Genomic DNA, 21,194 nt, shown 5'->3' on the forward strand with positions numbered 1-21,194 from the left:
AACAAAGTAATTATTTTAACAGGAGTTCTCAGATAATGCTGCTGACTGGAGAGGAGACCTTCTGCAAGCAGTACAGAGTGTGTTTGAGAGGGAGAAAAATATGTTGCAGGTTCACTTGAAGTCTCACTTTTCCAGTCCTGGGTCTGATGATGGAGGTTCATTAGTGGAAAAACTGGACTATATCATGAAACAAGTAAGAAAACCTTTTAAAAAGTCATGCTTATAAATTACTACTTTTATTGCCTGATATTTTTTAAGGTTTTACAGTTTTATTACTTCCATTGTTAAATCTTATCTTGAGCATTAATCAAGATCGTGTGGGATCAGTAGGCTTTTATCGTCTGTTTTGGTACCATTTTTCTCAAACTTCGTATGTTGTGTTACAAAGTGATTATTTTAGCTGGCATCCAGTAAGACAGTGACAGTGAAAAGGAGATATGTGATAGAATTCTTCCCTTCCTTCCCTTTTTTATCTAGAATTTTACAGACCTCTCTTGCAATGGATATATATTGAGCTAACTCTGAATCTGGGATTTTTTACTGATAATATTGAGGTTTTAGGTTCCTACCAGGTGGTTTATAGTAACTATTATGTATAAATTATTAATAATAACTCTTCTATTTGGAAGCTAGTGAAGTGGGGGTTTTCTTTGTTACTTAATATTAACATTAACTAAATATTAACATTGATATGAAGCATGAACTTAGTAATTTGAAGAGTATCATGTAAAACTTATACTGCAAGGGTTTCTCTAGGGTATATCTTCGTAGAAAACACGAGAATAGCCTTGTAGATTTAATAGGACTTGGTTCATTTTCAGGAGGAACAGAGGCAGCTGGTTGTAGAGCACCTTTTCTCCTCAGACCGGAATAGCTTGCTTTCTGAAATACAGGACCTCCGGGCTCAGCTACGCATGACACATCTTCAGAACCAGGAGAAGCTACAGCAGTTACAGGAAACCCTTACCAATGTGGAAGATCATGGGAGCAAACAAGAACATCACCTTCGAAGGAAAGGTAGTAACTGCCAAGTTCTTGTTATCTGGTCTTCTATGTCAGTTCTTTCCTTCTTTGCCTAGAAGATAAAAGGTAAAAAAAGATTGTTTTGCGAAGAAGCAGATGCTGTACAATTCTTCAGTTTTACTAATGTGCTCAGGTTTCCTACGATTTTAGCAGAGGAAGGAGTTCTTCATTCTAATATTGGTAGTTAAAAAAATATCTGTAAAAAGCAAAGAGAAGCTTTAAAATCCAAAGAAAAGAACTGAAGGGAAACTATTTGTTAAGTAGTATATACATGTAGAAAACCCATCAAGGACAGTAAAATACCCTTGCTGGTTTTCAGGAAATGCTTTTTATGTATGTTTGCTATTAAATGGATGGGTTTGCTTAAGGAGGTTTAGAATCCATTAGTAACATGGTACGTACAGTATATCACAGTGGCTCTCATAGCCACACCCAGCTTTCATGTTCTTCTCTCTTTGCCTGGTCCACTAGCAGCAGAGCTGTAGCATCTATCTGCATCTTTCTGCTGATTCATCATGTGTTTGAAAATAAATGAATTCTCCAGACTTTGTATTTATACACTTGAATACAGCTGATTTTTTTCCCCCTAATTTGAACCAGTGTAAGTGATAACATGCTGTCAAATTCTCTGTAATACAAATAACTGTTAATGTTTTCTTGTTCTAGTTGAACTACTAGAATATAAGCTTCAGCAGGAAAAATCTCTTCTAAGTGAATTGCACAGCACACAGTCTGAGGAGCAGAAGAGAGCCTCTGAAATGTGTGATCTCTTGAATCAAGAAAAAGCAGCCCTGAAATCAGAGCTTTATGAAAGTAAGCAAGAAAATGAAAGGCTGCAGAAATCCCTAGAAGAGCTACAGAGGGAAAAAAAGCAGTTATGGTGAGGAGATTTATTAATTTATTGTATACATCAGTAGGTCTGAAAGAGCTTTATACTCACTGGATCCACGAATGGTTTAGCACTTGGAAACACAGGAAGGAAAACTAGCCTCTCATTTTTCATGGATGTTTTTGGGGTTTTTTGTTTCATTTTTGCTAACTGCTTAAATTTATTTATTTTTCAATTCAAATTTGCATGTTTATCTTTTCTGTAGCCTTGATTGAGAAGGCTGCGGAAACAAGTGTATGTTGTATGGGTGTATTAAAAGTGAACAGACTAGATCCCTGTATCCCTGATGTATCCAACTCGTGCAGCTTTTGTCTTAGTCTTTAAGTTGGTACTTCTGTTTGCCTGTCATCTTGTGTAGTATTCCCCCCCGCAATTTTCTAGTGTATGCCAGTGTTTTTCTTTCTTCTCACAGGACAACAGTTTTGCTCTGCCAGGATAGGTAACTTCCCCCTATCTCTTAATTGTTACTAAATGGAGCGATTCTAGCTTTGCTTGCAGGAAGGTAAATGTTTTCAGATGCTGAATAGCTGTGATTTGAAAACGCACCCTCTTTAGAAAGAATAGAGGCCATCTTAAAGAAAAAGATCAATAGACCAACTCACAAAAAGTAACTCAAAATGTCTTGCTTACATTGCTGGTGAAGGATGTTCTGTTCTGAAAGCAGAAGTGTCATTTTGAACTTTGCAGTTCTGAATTGGAAAAAAAAGCGAAGGATTTGACAGCTGCACTTGAAGACTTGCAGACTGAACATCTGAAGGAAACAGAGCTACAAGGTTTGCTTGAGGAACAACAGCTTCAGCATAAGAAAGCAGAAGGTGAAAAGACAAAGGCCTTGGAGGTAATGCCATACACCTCAGTGCTTCAGTCCACCTGCTTTTGTGCATTACTAAGTTAACTAAACAGGTTATTTTTGCAGTCTTTTTCGTGTCCAATGTTTTTTTGTTTAGTAACTGTTCAAACCCTGCCCAAGTTTCTACTGAATGTGCGTAGCACTTACTTTGCTTTCACAGAATTAAAGCTCTCAGTTACCTTTCTTAATGGCACATGCAGAAATAAGCAGAAGTTGTATCCCGCCCTGCTCCCCCCCCCCCCCCCCCCCCCCCGTATCTTAGTGGTTTTGGAGCCTTATGCTTTCACATTGCACATCTTCACCGTTTTGTACTGCCCCTTGCTGTGTAGGGAGAGCTAGATTGTACAATTGTCTAACTGCACCCTTTATTCCAGAGCAAATGTGCTATGAGGATGTGATGTGTGTAATCAGCTGAGATTATAAAGAAAACCACCCAGTGATACATATCCTTGGCAGAGAGTAACTGGAACCTTTCCAATAGAACATGCATTTTTGGAGGTTAACCAAAGTCTTTTTGTTCCCTTTCTTCTAAATTGCATAGAAAGTAAATGAACAGCTTTCTCTCTTATACTGTGATAGCAGTGACTCAGTTCTTGTAACAAGCCTACAGTGACTGGAAAAGGAAGATTTAACATCCATCTTTTTTTAACTTAAAAACCAAAACCAAACTCAGCAGATAACTTCCAAACGCTCCTAGTTAAATGCCCAAATTTAGGAAACACAATTCTGACTATTTCCTTGTAGTTTGGCCTCTCACATCATCTTTCTGGTAGGTGTTTAGGTTTGTGGGTGGGTTTTGTTGGGATTTTTGTTACTGCTTCCACCGTAGGACATGGAGCTAACGTCCTTTGTTTTTTGGAAAGACTGCTTGTGCAGGGAAGGGAGGGATCATTTTAGCCAAAGAGAAAAGTGCATTACCCCAGGTGTAGTTGTGCAACATATTAAACCATTCACAGTTCACATTGCTGCAGTCTTGCATTCCCAGAACGTCCCTTGAAGCCCTACTAGGGAAAGCTGGTGCCATGTAGCATCTGACCTGGCTTTCTACCAGATCAGAGGACAGGTGGTGCTGGCTGAGGGGTTAGGGCAGACTCCCCTGCTAGGAGGACAGCAATGCTAGTTCTGACTGTCTGCAAACGCCCTGGGACTGCCCCTTCAGTCACTCCCTGCCCTTCTGAAGAAGGCTGGCTGGCTCCCAAAACGGACCTGGGGATGAATTATTTTCATCAGTCTGTACTGTGTGCCTTAAACAGATGGGCTGTAAAATCCAGAGGGTTTACATCTACTCTTGCTGGTTAGATTTTTGTGTTGGTTTGTTGTTGGTTTTTTTTAAAACAGCATGGGTTATTTCTGCTTCAGGTGTCACCTATTGATGGGATTGAGCAATGTAAAGAATAGTGATTTCCTAAGGATGGTCTCACTAACTGAATCAAAAATAATGTGCCAAAAGATATTTTAACATTACAGTCTTTGGTTTTGTTACTTGATGTCATGTTTCTAACAAGCATATGTCTGGCACTTGTAATTAGAACATTAAACCTGTCATTTTAAATTAAACTTTTTAATACCTGAACTACTGTAGTTTAGTCTTGAATTTCTTCCTGGATAAAACAGGAGGTTGAAAATTGCCAAATGCCAGCAAGCCCCACGAATGAGTGTTTGTGCCAGAGTATTGACACGTGCTTCCCCCTTTTGAACAGGAGCTGCAGGCTGCCTTGGAGCAGCAGTCAGTGCAGAATCGCCTGCTGGATGTATCCTTAGAGCATGAGAAGATGGTAAATGATAACCTCCGCAAGGAACTTCAGATCGAGCACTCCCGCTGCGAGGCGTTGCTGTCCCAGGAACAGGCCAAACTGTTGGAGCTTCAGAGAAATCTGGATGCTGAGAAAAATAGTTCCTCGAAGCTCCTGAATTCCTTGAATTATGAACGTGTTTTGACAGAAAAGTTGATCATGAGAGTGGAAGAAAAAGCTTGTCAGCACAGGGAGTCACAAGCTGTTGTTCAAGCGCTCGAAGCCCAGCTGGAAGAAGAGAGGTCCCGAACTACAGAGCTTGCTGCTGTTATTGAGCAAACGCACAAGGCGGCCATTCATTCCAAAAGGCAGCTCGAGGCCGAAATACAGATGTGCCGTGAGGAAACCCAGAAGGAGAGAGAGGTCAGTGCTGAATTGCGAGCTACGCTGGAATCTGTGCAGGCTGAAAAGCAAGAGGTAACCCGTTCCTTGGAGGCCCAGAAGGAAAGAGAGGTGAAGCTGAAAGCTGACTGTGAACAACTGCAGTCGCTCTTGAAGACAATGAAAGAGCAAGATAAAAACAAGAAAGAGGAGAGAGAGCGAGAGCAAAGACAGCAGCAACAAAGAGAGCTAGAGAAACAGAAGGACCAGCAGAGAGATCAAGAGAGACTGGTGAGAATGGCTCTGCAAGCCTTACCTTCCATTGAAATAGCCACAAACTGGGATTTAACTCTGTGGATGGTGTTCTTTAATTGAAATGTTTCCTTCCCTTAAACAAAGCATTTGGAAAAACACATTAGATGAGCTCTTTTCCCGCATTTCTCAAACACAGCCGTTTTCAGGGGGTTGTGTCTGGGTTTATTGATGACAGTTGATCTTTACATCTTTGCCTATGCTGGGAACTGCCGGTTGGTAACAGATGGAGAACATGACTTAAAGGCAGAAAAGATGCCATTGCCCTTATTTTGAGCTAGGCTCCTAATCATGGTTTGCAAAGTATCAGTTTCACCTTTCTTGTTTCTCAGCTCCTTCGATTCTGTTAGAGGAGGAGGGAGGCTTTGCAGGCTTTCTGGAGACTTGTCGGTCACCGCATCTGTTGATGAAGAAAATGCCTGCTCCAGAGTCATCAAATGGCTTCCTGGTGGCTCTGGAAGGCAGTACTGTAAGCCTTCCTCTAAAAGTGGTCTGTGATATAAGGAACACTGAGAAGGATATGCTAGTTAGATGTGATGCTTTTATTTGCAGTCTGTGTGTGTACAAAAAACCAAAACCCACTTACATGGGTGTATGTGTATATATGTGTGTATGTGTAGAAGATGCAATTAACTACTACTTATTCTGTTCAAATAGCAAAACTTGGAACGGCAACACCAGAAGGATGAACAAAGCATTAAAGAGCTGCAGGAAATAGTAACAATATTAGAAGAAAGAGAAAGAAAGCTCTTATCTTCAAACAATCAGCAAGAACTGTTGTATACCTTAAACAAAGATCGAAATGCCAAACAGGACATAACAAAAGAAACCGAAAAATCGTGTTTGCAACAGCAGCAACAACGGCTAGAGAAGATAAGACAGCAGTTGCTTTTTGTAGCTGTGTACCTGAATGAGTTCATATATAAAACCGTAGATAAGTGAGTAGTTGTTCATAAATTAGTAGTTTTCTTTCCATCCTGCTTCTGAATTTGTGTGGGTCATGGCTGAGAGCCCTGTGCTGAAGGGATTGAGCAGTGTATCTGCTTACAGAATTCAGCCTTGTGTGAAACCATGGTTTTGTGGTGGCAGCAGGCTCTGGTTATTGTCATCCCAGTGCAGCCATTCCCATTAGAAGCTTGCATGTCGGTGTTTGAACTAGATCTGTGAAGTGACCTGGCTTAAAACGAACAACTAAAAAAAACCCAACACCCAAAACAAAAAGAAAACAACCCAACCCCCAAACCCCCAAAACGGTGCTGGAATGAGTTGTTTGGTAGTTTGGCAACTGCAGCAGTCTGATCGGAGAGCAATCCAAACAACAGGTGAAGCAATACATCTGCATGTTTAGAATGGGAAACTCCACTGAGCGTGGCAGGGAAAGCTGTGGGTCAGGAATGAGCGGCCAGGTAGCAGTAGTTTCTTATTTCTTTGGCAGCAGAGTGAAATGCTGATGATGTTTTGCTGCAGCCTGAACTTGCATGATAGAATGTCAGGCTGATATAAAATACAGACTTCTAAATACATCCTATGTGGCACTATTTAGAAATTCTACTCTTAAAAATTAACAAAACTTCCTGATTTCTGTGTGTATTCATAGTATTTTTGTGCTGAATAGTATGTAAGTACAGCCTCAAAACTTAAAGGTTGTCCAGTGGGGAGAATGAATCAAGTGTGTGTTAATATTACTACAAATCAACCTGATACTGAAAAAGTATTTCTGTTTAACAGAACAGTTAATGATTGGTCTGTATCAAACGATGAAGCCGTAGCCTCTTTACTGCAGACGTTAGAGGAAATAAAATCAGATTTATTGTCTCCTTCGACATCTCAGGTAAGGAAAACAGCATATATTTGTTATCAGTAAGTTGTTCTGTGTTCTTTGGGTTGCAGTACACATATAAGTTGATTGATTAATATTTATTTTTCCCCCCCCTTTCCTTCCTTTTTTGGGTAAAACATTCTGAAGAAAATTGTATTTTGTCTTGGCGATGAAAAAAAGATATACTCTTGTACTCACACTGTCATTATATTGACATATTTTAGTACCAGATTCTTGCTTTTTTTATTGTATTGCAGTCTGCTTCTGATGCAGTTTTTTTCCTAGGTATGTAATATGCCCAAGGATATCAAAAGTCTGGGATGTGTTGCCGCTGCTTCTGTATGCATCTAGAGACAGTTGTTTTTCAGCAAACTGTCAAGTAATTTTCAAAAAGCACAATAGTGCTTTGTCATCTCAGGAGGAGTGTTTTGACTGATGTTCGTGGTATTGCAAATATTTTACAATAGGCGTAGGGATTATCAAAGACTCAACACAGGTCTATTGATACAAAATACATCATGAACACATAGCTTTTAGATTCCATCTCATTCACCGGAGATGTTTGCCTTATCATTTATGTCTGTCTTTTGTAATAAAGAAAGAGATCTTCAACTGCATCTCAGCCAGAATTTTGGGATTAGGTCTAACAGTCTTGGCTCTTTGATTCAGCCTCTCTGTTTTCTCACCTACTTGGTAGCAGATCCCCAGAAAACACACCTTTGAGAAGGAGTTCTGAGTGTTTGGTACATGAAGAGGCTTTTGTAACTTCTGTTCTCCTCATGTGCTCTGCAACACTAGCTGCATGGCCTGGCATGGTGCACGCTCTCCCTGTGTCAATCTGCTTGCAAAATACAATAAATATTTTCCCCCCATCACCTATGCGGCCGCTTAGGTGGTTGCCAAATGGATCATTTCCAGCCTCGAGCAGGGCGATGTAACCTCTTCCCAGGCAGATGTTCACAGAGTTACTTTGGTTAAGCCTTCCTCTCACAAAGCATTAGAGTCCTCTGCTGTGGACAAAAAGCCAAGAGAGCCTGTGGAAGGGAACTAGACGACCTTATGCTCTATTTAAATCTGACTTAGCAGAACTCCCTCCAGAACTGAGCTGTTCTTCATACTCAGCTCCCTCCAAATTTTTACTCTACTGGAAAAGAAACAAAATAGTTTGGGTTGTTTGTTTTTCCTCTGATGCTATTAGTTCTTCTGCATTAGAAACACAGTTGCAAATGCTTTTCACAGCTTCCAGGTTTTCCAGGCTCTTGTTGCCATCAGTTAGCAGGCCTCTTAACATTAAGCGGGTGAATCCTGTGCAGAATAGCAGTTCCTTTTCCTGTTGGACCAGAATTTGCAAATTGCCTCCTCCAGGGATTATGACCACGCCAAAATAAAGGGATTCAAGTGTTCTGACTTAAGTTTTCTTTAACAATAAAAAAAAAAAAAAAAGTTTTGTGGAGCACTCTAACATATGCCTTTCTATAGCTTAGAGAGCAAAATCTCTACCTTGATATCCTTTCTTCTGTGGGCACAAACAGTCCCTGCTCTCTGCCCTCTTTTCAGGCTTTGGGTTTTTTTTCTTTCCAGAATCTCCTTTTGCTTCAGTCTCCTCCCTGAATTTCTCCCTCCCTTAAGGTACTAAACCACGTGTTCTGGAGATCAACGGACTTTACTGCTCTTACCTCCTTGACTTGCAATAAACTGGGGACACTATTTGACAGGGAAATGGAAAAATGCCAAAATTAAAAATCTGCTCCCAAATGAATATGGAGGCAACTGGTCAGTCAAATGCTAAATGGCATGGTAGAAATTAAGTGCCTAGATGAATAATGTAAAACTCCTTCAGATATTGCAAGTATGTGTTGCTACCTCCAAACTGAGCTTTTCTAGGTCCATAAAATGCCTGGGACGGTGGGACTGTAGTCCTTACTGAGAAGACCAATATAAAGCAGCTTCCCTCACTTTAGTACAACACAGATGAGTTGTTTCCTGTGTTTGAACTATTTTTAATAATACTTATCTGAAGTATTTTTTGTATCTGAAGCTCTTATCTCTGTTCTCAAAATGGTCTTCTGTCCCACCTCCGTGTGTGGTATGACACAACTGCTGTGCTGGTGAAAGCCATATGCAGGAAAATGCGTGCTTTAGTTTAAAAAGTTTCAGTGTAAAACCTGAAATTGTATAGAACATCTGTGCATTAGATAATAGGTACAGGACAGGAGTTTAATTTGGACAGAAATACCTAATTTCAAAACAATAATGAAGGTAGTGTTAGATTCTTGAAGCGTTTGTTTTTTTTTTTAAACTCATTTTAAATATGCTGAGAAGTGGAGAGCCTTTGCTTTGTGAAATTTCAAAGAAGCTGCAAAGTCAAAAAGAAGGGAGGTGGATTATGTGCCGTGAAGGTATGGGTAGCATTGGAATTGCCATTTGTTGCTGTGTATTTTGCAGGCGGTAAAAAGACTTAGATGGCTGTGGTTTATTAAGCTTTATTATATAAGATTTTTTGGTTGACAAGTTATGCTCTTCATAGAAGACAAATGTAAATGGCATGTGATAGTATGTTAAGGTATTCAGAAGAAAAGACTTCTGAAAAATTTCAAATGCCTAATAAGGTTGTACTAAAACAAGTTGCTAGGAGAAATTGGGGTCAGCTGGGTGTACTGGCTCCTTAAATGAATAGATTTTGTTTCAAGGAATCACACCCTAGCTGCCTTTTATTTCTCAGCGTGTGATCTGTGCGTCACACACTGATTTAACTGTTAAATTGGTAGTCTATACGAAGAGGGTTATGAAGGCAGAACTTCCACAAAGAATTGGACCTGGAGTTGTGGGTCTTATTCCTACAAGAGATTACTTACCAAAAAACTGAATTTCCTAGAACTGAATGTGATTTTTCAGAATTTACTTCTGTAGATGCTTCACAACATATTCTTGTGCATGCACGTACACAGATACCTTTCTTCAGTTTCTGTGCTGCCTGTGGATTTCGGAGAAAGCCAGATGATTTGTTTCTGTTTCCAAGTGTTTGGGAGACTCTCTCTAATTAAGGGGAATAGGATTCCTGTAAAGCTGATCAGACAGAACTGTGGAGAAAAGGGTAGCTTGATTAACAATTAATTTGATACTTCTTAAGAAGGGCTGCTTGTGTGTTTCAGCCTCCCATCCTACCGTTTAACACCTGAATGCCATTACTCATTTTCAGGCTCATTATTTTGTGTTCCAGTTTGTCCATGAACTTAGGTTATTGCTCAGATTGAGATGTTTGGCTGTGGAAGTAATGTGCAAAACATCATGGCTTGCTTCCTTTGGGTTTCTTTTTTAGATCAGATCTACAGGTGATACTGACTCTGTTCAAGAACTGGAAAGAGATGCTTGGCAGCGAGAGAAAAACATGTTGCAGAATGCACTGAAACAGGCTGAATCCAAACTGGCTAAAGCGAGTGTTGAAATTGAAAACAAACCAGTGTTAGAAACTTGCAGTCCTAAGGTAAAATGATCATGTGATGGCCAGCAAATGGGCTGTCTGGAGCTTGGTGAGCAAGCAATGTCATCGCCACTAGCGTGTTGTTTAAACCTTTGACGCTTGGTTTGCTCTTGCTGTCTTGCGTGTTGTGCAGATTTGCTCTGTAAGAACTGTTACCAACTCAAGATCATAAAAGCATCTGGAGAGTTCCGTCCTTGGTAGTCCTGTTCTTGGGCATTGCCTAAGGGACTAACGTCACATGTCGAACAGGCAATTTAGTAATTTTTCTTCTTTTTTCAAATAAATATGATAAAACTTGCTGTTGCGGCAGAGCCAGGAAGTGTACAGCTCAGATTTCTAGGATTATAAGTATCTGTCAGATTATGGCGTTTAACTTTCACTTATTGCTGTAATCTTCACTTGCTATTTTAAAAGGTAATTTTATAGATGAATAGTTTAATATACAGCTAATTTTCCTAATTATAGGAATATTATAGGAATAAAAAATATAGGAATAAATATAATAGGAATTTTCTAATTTCCTAAATTAGGAATGCTTTCCTCATATGTACGTCATCAGAGAAGTTCCTTTGTAACTTTCTTGGTGTTAGACAGGAACTTGCACCAAAAGCAAGCTAGCTCTTTGGGATCTCTTTCTACTCTTAAATGAGAGGGAGAATCGGATTTCTTGTCTAAGCATGAAAATACTGAACATCAGTTATTTTTAATTTTCCCCCCTCTAATCTTAAATACTTTTTATTCTGCTGACACATTTGCTTGTAATCAAGTCTGATGGGTGCTTATCCCAATATGCTTTCTGGTTAATATTTATTTAAAGAAGATGTTATTTTGCTTTGAAACATTCAGGAGATGTAAAGTAGTCTGAATTTGGGTGCTTTTTAGCTGTGTATAGAATTGTTCCAGCTGCTCTTGTGTCTGCAGTATGGATGTCTGACGTGAAGATGGCTTATTTGTGGCTCTCTTGTGTTTTGTACACCAACCAGTAACCATGCTAAAACTTCCTAACCTAGCCAAGACTTCATACACATACAGAAATCCAGTAGACTTGGTACAAGCCTCTATGTCCAAACTGCCAGAGTGTATACCGCTACATTGACCAAAGCTGGCCAAGTCACAAAGTGTTATACAAATACTTGCTCAAAATGTCATTTTAGAGATGTGTGCACTGCTTCCGTACTTCATAATTATTAAATAGCTTGCTATAATTTTGTAAAGCAAACCAGGTTTTAGATACCCATGAATACCCAAGTTGTGGGAGATTTTGCTGGAAAAAGCAACCAACTTTTCTGAGCTTTCTATAGTAAATCTTAACAGGTTTTTTTTTTTTCTTTCTCTAGTTGCAGAGATTATATAGGAAGTACCTTAGAGCAGAGAGCTTTAGAAAGGCTCTAGTTTTTCAGAAGAAATACCTCTTGTTACTTCTTGGCGGATTTCAGGACTGTGAGCAAGCGACCCTCTCTCTAATAGCACGTATGGGAGTCTACCCCTCACCTGCAGACCTGCAGCTTTCTGGATTCCGATCCCATCCTTTTACCAAGTTTAGATGTGCAGTCAAGGCAATCATCGCAATATCAAGGTAAAGCCAAAACACTTGCTGTCTCTCATACATGGTGTTTTCTTGGAAATTTAAAAAATTGGTAGTTCCTTTGGTTTATCTTACATTGATATTAAGCAAAAGCTATCGCCAAAACTAGTTCAAACTTGACTTGTTCGCTGTAACTCTGGTGAAACTGCTATTTCAAAGTCTATGCTAGTTGGATGTGTACTAAACTTAAATATTTATAAAGAGCTGCTGCTTTATTGAGAGATACCCAGCTGCAATATATTTGAGAATTGGTACACAACCATCACAAATTATGTCCTTTCAGGTCTGACCCTTCTCTGTTTGGACTCACTGAATAGCCTGTCTTGTATCAGAACGTGATCATCTCGTTACTGATGGTTTTCCTCTCTTGAATCCAGTAGCCTGAGTTTTAGTGGATATGGTTTTATCGTACTCTGCCACTTAGTCTCAAATGGATTTGTTTGCTGTACTTGGGACAGTATGCCATTTCATGATGGCTTTTGAGTCCGTTTAATGAAGAAAAGTTACTTTTGAGCGATTTCCTTGCCTAGTAAAAATGATTACTAGCAAGTTTAAGACTTTCAGGAAATGGCACAGGATGTGTTTAGGTTGTTGGGTTTGACATGGATGCTATAATGGTAGCAATGTCAAAAGATGTAGGAACAGTGACCTCCAAAGCCACTCCTCTGAGGCAGGAAGAGCTGCCACAACTCTCTGGAGATTAGGGACAAGTGGAGGCGCAGTGCCAAAATGAGCAAACCTTTCCAACAGAGGATTGTTGCAGGGTAAAATGGGATGAGCCTTCATTCCAGAGGCTGAAGTTGAAGAATTCTTACTCCATTCCTGCAAAGATTGTTACTTCTGTTGTTTAATATGTTTCATGCCAACAAAGAATTTAATATTAAAATTCAGTGTATTTTTGCTTATTTTTAATGATTGTACAAATTTATGTTGTTACTAAAGGTTGAAGTTTTTGGTGAAAAAATGGAACAGAGATAACAGGAAGAGTGCACAGGGAGAAATCGTTTCTCATGGTGTACGAGGTAATACAGGTAAGTGTTTTGGACAAGTACATTGTTTTAATCATAATTTCTCTTTAGTGAACAGTTTAATTTAAAAAAAAACCACCAAAAAAAATTTTAACTGTTACCATAAATGTGTTTATCCGTTTCATGAGCACAATGATTATGAGTTTACAAGGACGTTATAAGAAATTACAATTGAAAGCTTTCAGAATTTATAATGGCAAGCTCCTCCTTTACTCCCTGTATTGCAACTGCTGAAGCTGCAAAACTAAGTTCCGTCATGTTCATAAAACTCAGAGAATTATGTTTTGGACAATTTGAAGCTACCTGTAATGGAAATGAGTGCCACAAGTTATTCATAAGGCAGAGACAAATGCTGCTGTAATAGTATTAAAATGGGTACGTGTGGTATCAAAATAAGCCTTAGAAGTGGTGTACTTGCTGGTGTTACTAGAGGTGAAAAAGGGTTTTAAGTGGTTCTAGAAGTTCAGAAGAGGCTTAATTTGATGGCACATACCCCATAATGATCTCCTTAGGAGTTTAAGTGCTGTCGACAAAGTGGAGTGGATGGATAGATGGTCTGGTGCAGTTCAGCAAGGACTATGTTCCTTTGAGTTACTTAGGGATGTGTTTGTAAGAATTCAAACGTGCATCTTCTTGTAGTACCCAATATTGTGGAACTGTCTCGTTTTATGTAATATTCCATTACTGGTGGCTTTTCAACACTAAACAAAATGGTATGTTTTTAATTACCTGGTACTACATAATTTTCACCATTTCTAAGTTCCTGGAGATACTTAAAGTATTTTAGCTTCCTCCATAAAACCACTACGGTGTAGTTCCTACGAAACGTGAGTCCTGAAATGCATGCTGAACTTTCTACCTCACTACAAAATAGCACCTTGGCAGCCTCATTAAAAAGTACTTGATTTCTTTTTGTGATTTTGAAGGACTTATCTGAAGGGGTTTTTCGTTTTGAATGAAAACAAAACAAAACTCCATCCTCAACCCCAAACCCTTATGAAACCAAACAACAAGCCCTCTTCCTTTCTCTGATCTCTCTAAAGTTTGAGAGTGTTAAGTCAAGAGTAACATATATTTAGAGCAAACAACGTTAAAAATTTATTGAAATAAGTATTTTGCTCATATTAACCATTGGAACGTGCCCTGTACGGATATAGCAACAGCTGATGAAAAAGCAAGTCTGGAGAAAGAAAAAGAGTGCACGTTCACAGTTTGTAAGAAGCAGCTGTTCAATATTGAAATGTCAAACTTCTGTTAAATCTGGTTAAAACAAACAAAAAAAAAACCCAAAAACACAGCTAGCTGTGGAAAATGTATTTTAGCTGCATTGAAAACCACAGTTGTACTCTGCTGTAATTCTTGTGGGTTTAATTGGTTATGTTTATGATAGCCTGTTTTGAATGGTTCCCAGAGCATAGTTTTTTAACTGTTTCCTATTTTACACAGCCTCTGCTGCTAGAACAGAAATTCTGAAAGAGCAGCAGCACCCAGCTGTTCACGTCAGCTCTCCCCCAACCAGGGACACTGGGCTGAGCCACAGAACGAGCTCTGCAAGATTTGTGAGCCACTCCCCCAGATCCTCCTACTGCTCACACAACAGGTCAGTCCGCACTCTCTGCCTGTGTTTAATCACCCCGATGGATGGTCTTTCATAAAAATGTAACCACTTATTGGAGGAAGTACTTGAAGAAGGGGAGTTTGCTTTCTTACATCTTGTAAATGTTCTATTTCTTTCAAGATGCTACAGGAGAAGAAAATTTCTTGTTTGCTTTAAGCGTGTCTGGTGTTCTTACTGAGAGCCTTCCTAGTGGTGTTCCCCGATCTGATTTGGACAGGCTACAGGGTTTACAGTGGCTATGTCTGTTAGCCTTTGAGGGGTAATTCTCGTTGCCTTTGCTAAGCTGGAAGTTAATTTCTGAGCATCCTGTGGAAGCAGCTCCCCTACCATATGGCAGCGCTGCATTAGTATTAGCAGCCTTCAGGCTCTGTGTGTGCACGCAGAACGGGAAGGGGAGAACTTGCGAGGTGTGTGCTGTTGCAGTTTTTCATGAATTATGGCCAATTCTGCACAGAAATACAATCCCAGCTATTTGTTGCTGGGTTGGATGTCACAGGTAACATTCTGCACAGTGCTGCTATGACAGTGCCTGAGCTGCAAGCTCTGTGCTTGAGTTGGCAGAAGGTGGCCTTCAGTCGTTGCAGAGTTTCCCACTCCCAGGCTCTTCTGGGACCCAGAGTAACCTCAGGCATTGCATAATCCATTACTGGCTGTAGTGTATCCTCTCTCAAGCCACTCCTCATATGCAGCTTCCTCCTGAAAGTGAGGATTTGCAGGAGCTGATGTGGAAAATAGCTGTTCTTGGTCTTGTCAGCTTGGGACATTTTGTTTGTTTCTTAACCTCCTTCCTAAATTAGAAACTTGCAACTAGCAGGCAAGAATCTTCCTCATAAAGGACAAGACTAGCCAGGAAGTAGCTGTGGTGATCTATAGGTACGCAAAGACAGCAGATGCTCCCAATTATGTTAGGGTTTTTAACATTGCTGACTGGCTTGGGGGACAGGACAGTGCTTGTCACGAAGGACAGGTAGTGTTCTGGTTTGCATAGGTTATAGCAAAACATTTTGGAGAGTTGAGACCTGCAAGCATTTCCCAAAAGACTTAATTCTACCCCTGCCCTATTCCTCTGCCCTGGCACATCTCTAGGTCTGACAGCCACAAACAGTAGCTGGCAGCTTACTGGTCAAGAAAAGTCATCCGTATCATTGGGAACAGAGGTGTTAATAATAGTAGCCCCTGACCGATTACTCGGTGTGACTGGGCTAGGGGTAGCTCAAGCGTAATGCGGGTCCACGATAGGTTAAACGATGCCTGTTGCTGCTTTTGTTTGCTAGCAAAGCTAGCAGAACGGAGGGATGGTCAGGAGCTACCTTCCGCTGATGGAAAAGTGCAGGGGGAAGGAATAGATCTGAACTCCAAATAGCAGTATGTTTGTGCAGAGCATCCCCTCCGATGTAGATTTCTGCTAGTATTTGAAATTAGTTGTTAATGTCCAGAAAGGAAACTAGCATACCATCTGAAGAGTCCCCTTTTTCAACCTCGTCTTTCAAGATGGCATTTTACCTGCTGAACAGGAGAGGACATGTCTGGATGCAGCATGTTCCTCTTCAGTCCTTCTCCACAGAAGTGAGTCCTTTCCCACTGGGCCATTTAGACTTGCCTCTGAATGCAGCTTTCTTACCTGAGGGGCTCTGTGTTGCGTATCAGCAGAGACAAATTCATAGATACTCCAGCTTTAATCAAAACGTGCTTTTTTTTTGACTCCCCTATATACAAATCCACCCAGTCCATAGTGTTTTATATGTAAGTTTGTGGTGGTTTTTGCTGTTGTTCCAGTTTGATTTGCACGAATTACTGCCAATATGAATTTAAATTTTATTGTATTTATTTGAGTATATAGTATGAGAAGAAATAAATAATGTGTTTTCCTTTTAAGATTGCATCCATCCACAACTTCAGCTTCAGAAAAGGCACTTGCATCTACTCAGGATTCTGAACAGTCACTAACGGAATACATCCACCGCTTGGAGGTTATCCAGCAAAGACTAGGGGGTCTACACGGTAAGAACAACCTTGTTATCCCTCACAGCTGCCAGAAGAGCCTGGGCTGCTTTTTGCAAGGTTCTTCCTACATGTTGCCTATAACGCTTAAAGCATGTAAAGAGCATCATTTTAATGAATAATTGTAAGGGGGGGTGTGGGGAATTAAGTAAGTCTCTGATATGAAACCTTTCTGTGAATCATATCTAAAACTAGTCCAAGTGTGACATTTCCCAGAATAAGTTCTTAGTGAAATTCTTCAAATATAAGGCTGAATAATTTCATGTGATTTCCGCCCCCCCTCCTGTTATTGTCTAAGTAAGCAAGTGTTGCAGTTTAAATGAAGTTGTATGTAGAACTAATTTGCTTTAAAGTCAAAGACAACCATTGTAATAACTGAACAGGGCTTTCTCTGCAGCACAAACTATATAGTATTTCCTTCATTTATTGCTTCCTTATATTCCACAGTAGATTAAAAAAAAACCTTGGAGGCTGGTAAAAACAGCCATCTAGTTCTAAAATTGACTGAGGAGCACACAAAGGATGGTAGTGGCACCTACCTTTTGCTATTTAAAACACTTCCACCTAATTTCTAGACTTAATTTAGTTAGTTTAATAGTCTAGTTGCTCTTGTTATATCTCTAGTTATATCACAGAAACTCCTTGTCCCAGGGAAGTACTTACAAACTGTCATCACATCATCCTCAAATCATCTCCTATCAAGATATGATTACATGTGTTTTCCAATGTTCTGTTATTTTTGAGACGCCTGTCTAAACCTTCTGCAGTGTATTAGTATCTCCGGATTATGAACAACAGAGCTGGACCTCCAGCTGCAGGGTCATTTGTGCTAGACCAAATACAGAGATAACCTGTTCCTTGTTTATATGTGTAGCCATCGTATTGCAGGGCAGACTCCTGCTGTCTGCCTTTCCCACCGCAGGGCAGCAACATAAATTAAACAGCAACACAGTACTTACAATGTACTTCTGTAATATACAATGACAGTTTGTGCACAGAGCCTGCTCACACAGCCCATGCCATGCTCCTGCACACCGATCCCAGCAGGTGGCGGGGGGAGGGCACCCATCTTGGCTCAAATGGCTGACGGGAATGGGATCGTGATGACCACGGTCCACGCTGGGATATAACACAGAGCTTCATCCCAAGCCCAGGGAGAAGCACAAAGCTCCAGTGCTGCCTCCTGTGTGGAAGCTCCTGAGAAGCTATTGCCCTAGGGTCTTTGGTGCATCTTCCCTAAAGTTTGCTTCGCCCATCCAGGTTGATACAGTGTCCTGGTCTGAGCTAATATGGGTCACCAGGTCAGGTAATGCCATTGACGTTTTCATCCAGCCTTTATCCCTTTCATGGGCTATGGCTGGCTTCTTCCCCATGTTACTTCTGGCTGCTCATCTCCACAGTTTACTTCATGATGCTGCTTTTGGGTCACTATGGTCCTTGATCTCTAGGCAAGCACTGATGATTACTTCCTTCCACCAGCCACTACCCGTGGCTTCCCAGAATTTCAGTCAAAAGCTGGGAAGACGGCCAGGTAGATACTTGGCTGTGGCACTGCGGGAGGGCTGTATGGATTCCTTTGCATGTTACAGCATCTTATGTCCCTTTTGCTAAGCATAATCGTTGTCACCTGCTGCTTCCCAGGCTGACTTGCCTCCTGTAATTTTCCTTTAGCCTTTGTCCAAGGATGTATGCCTTGATATTGGTTGTGCCAAGATGAGAAAAATATTTGACCATATCCATAAGAATCTCTGCCAGTCACCAGTACTCTTACTGCAGGCCACTTCTCTGGTTGTCACTGTCAGCAGATCCACCTCCGTGGTGATTTTTATGGGACAAGAGGCAGGGATTCAGTCACTGATCACAGCATTGAGTAGTGACTCTTGGCCCTGCAGTCATTGCAGGTGCTCATTCAAATCATATCTACCACACTGGCTCCTCAGCGGTACCAGGTCTGAACATTTCTTCTGTACTGTAGAGGTGCTGTATTGCTCTCATTCACTTTCCCTACGATTTATAAAAGGCATTATTTATTGTGACTACTGACTTTACTGCTTTTTGAAAAAGAATGATTCTTAACTTCTGAGGCAGTTTCTTTATGAGAACATGTTACATTCCTAACACACTTTTCGTCTTAACTTTAAAAAATCAAACTTTAAAATTACGTGTTTCTCTAGAAAGAGAGGGAACTTGGCTTTGTCAACATTCATGGGAGCCTGGTACAGCTGGACAGCAGCTCTGGGGAAAGTCTGAAACATTGCCTGTTTTTCTGGCTGAGATGATATAATTTAAAAGAAAAAAAAAAAGTTTTTTGTTTAAAAAAGGCTAAGCTTTGCTTACAAATCCTGGTCTTGCTTATATCACTAAAGCCAACAGCTACAGTGACACTTCCATATAGGAACTTTGATGTTATTCTCAGCAGGATTTTACCTAGAAAGCTTAATACTGTCACTTTGTGGGGTTTTGTTGTGTTCCCTCCCCCACCCCCAAATACTGCAACTGTATATGGCAGATATAGATGGATAAACAAATTTTAGAATTGAAACCTGAGAGCATTTATAGAAATAAGGTATTTTACTTTGTGCTAAGTTTGGAATAAGTCTTCCCCAACTGGGGCACCATTAATAAGAATTCTGTGGAAAGTGCATATAACTTCTGTAATTTTCATGTTACCAGAATGATGATGATGTCAGGAACTACAAAATGATGTTGCGCCCTTTAGAACCGTGCTGTGAGCAGAATGATTTCCCAGTTTCTAATGAACTTCAAAACATCTACTCAGTGATGAGACCTTGTCCAGCAGCAGAGCGTATATTGAATAACTACAAGAGTGGCGGAGTTGAACTGAGCAGCCCTGTTGCTGTGTGTAAAGCAGGGCTGTGGTGGAGCGTTGGTCTTAATGTGTGAAGGTTTGCTTTGGCAGACATGTAAGCTTTCAAATCTTGTTTTGTATTGCTCCTAGGTGGCTCGTGAAGATGGTAATTGCTTTCAGTGTAGCTCACATGAAGCACATTGAGAAAATTACTTGCTGCTAACTGCACCCTGTTGCTTCATAACACAAGCAGTTTTCTAATACTCATTTGTTCTGTTTAAATTTAGGACAAGTTCCAGGCCCACCTCGCCAGAGAAACATGAAAAACTGATGAGAATGCTTCTGAAATCTGTACTGCGCACCCCCCCTGCATTACTACTTCCTTCCAAGTTGGTCCATACTGAATGGGGAGGCACTTGTGATCTCTTGTGCAACTGAATAAAGGGCAGTGATTTTGCAGATTTTTATATGACTCTTTTTATTATATTTTAGTACTTTAAGAGGAAATTACTTTTCAGTAAGAACAATGTTTTACGTTCTCATGTGAAATTACTACTAAGTTAATAGCTGAAGTGTGCCTGCATCACTGTATTGAAAGTTGGCGAGAGTGTCTTTGGTGTTTATTTTTCTATAGTGTATAGGTGGATTCCGTGTAAAAAAAGTTATTAAATGGCATTTTATTAGTGAATTCTTACATTGTATGGTTATTTGTTTCCACCTATTTACTTTTTTTTTTCCTGTTTCTAAAATTGGGTTTTAATATTTCTGTAGGATTGTTCTCACTAACAGAACAGCTAAAATACTCTCCCAAATGTGAAAACACATGTAGCTTTCTGTGAATTTAGGGTTTGCTCTTTTGGTTTTACAGTAAGTCAGTCCTCCCCCCCTCAGTCTTTCTTACTGCATTACAATTCCATGTGAAGCCACCACTCCTTAGCTCTTCTGTGACCAAGATATGCACTGGCACTAAATGAAATCTGTGATTTCACACTCGTGCATAAACCGCACTTTCAATTTTGACTTTGAAAGCAGGAGGGCTATTAGACCTTAGGGCCTGTACTCATAATGAGCCAGTAAGTAGTGATGTTGCCATTGATGACTAGTTTTAAAATCGGGCACTTGTAGGTGGACAATAGAGCACCTTCTAAAGGACAAAAGGTAAATTTTATGTGTGTATTTAGTTGGTTTTTCGGCATGCCCAGGTGTTCATAGGTTGACACATCATAAGAATCAGATCTGTTTTGGCTTTGCATTTGCATGGTTTTAAATCAGTCTACAGGGTAAGTAATTTAATGTCCCAAAGATGCACTGTTTTTAGGTCAGTGACTGATAGGGTGAAAACAATTCAAGTATTGCCTTAATGTGTACACAAAAGCCCTAGGAACAAACACTATTTTCCCTTGGCACTTTGTGCCAGATCTAAGCATAGTGGAACAGTGGATAATTTAAGTGTTCCTATGCATAGCTGGCCTCATCCTTCTAGGAAATGAGAGCTGTGAATGAAGTAAGGCTGGCTGTTAGGGGTTCACCTCTAGGCAACATGAGCTATCAGTAAATTGATGCTTTGGCTGCTGAGGCTTCCCCGGCTCAGCTCCCCGCCACCACCTGCGGAAGCCAAGCACACAGCACCACTGGACAACAGCGCTTTTTCCTGCCTCTGCCCAA

At 40.3% G+C, this 21,194-nt stretch overlaps 1 protein-coding gene across 15 annotated transcripts in view; it reads left to right on the forward strand.

Moving 5' to 3' along the window:
* The window catches only part of PCNT (pericentrin), a 91,721-nt gene extending 71,504 nt beyond the window's left edge, over window positions 1-20,217 (forward strand). For 14 of the 15 annotated variants that reach the window (XM_037396325.1, XM_037396336.1, XM_037396326.1 and 11 more), the window contains 13 exons: window positions 23-193; window positions 822-1,017; window positions 1,690-1,903; window positions 2,600-2,750; window positions 4,463-5,167; window positions 5,846-6,126; window positions 6,917-7,019; window positions 10,327-10,491; window positions 11,826-12,064; window positions 13,016-13,104; window positions 14,548-14,701; window positions 16,596-16,720; window positions 19,817-20,217. In XM_037396325.1, the coding sequence (XP_037252222.1) occupies window positions 23-193; window positions 822-1,017; window positions 1,690-1,903; window positions 2,600-2,750; window positions 4,463-5,167; window positions 5,846-6,126; window positions 6,917-7,019; window positions 10,327-10,491; window positions 11,826-12,064; window positions 13,016-13,104; window positions 14,548-14,701; window positions 16,596-16,720; window positions 19,817-19,860 (2,637 nt within the window). In that variant the 3' untranslated portion in view covers window positions 19,861-20,217. The remainder of the gene's footprint in view (window positions 1-22; window positions 194-821; window positions 1,018-1,689; window positions 1,904-2,599; window positions 2,751-4,462; window positions 5,168-5,845; window positions 6,127-6,916; window positions 7,020-10,326; window positions 10,492-11,825; window positions 12,065-13,015; window positions 13,105-14,547; window positions 14,702-16,595; window positions 16,721-19,816) is intronic. The other variant, XM_037396335.1, reaches the window with a different exon arrangement.
* The last annotated feature ends 977 nt before the right edge of the window (window positions 20,218-21,194 follow it).

This window comes from Falco rusticolus, chromosome 8 (assembly GCF_015220075.1).
Source record: "Falco rusticolus isolate bFalRus1 chromosome 8, bFalRus1.pri, whole genome shotgun sequence".
Classification (NCBI taxonomy): Eukaryota; Metazoa; Chordata; class Aves; order Falconiformes; family Falconidae; genus Falco; species Falco rusticolus.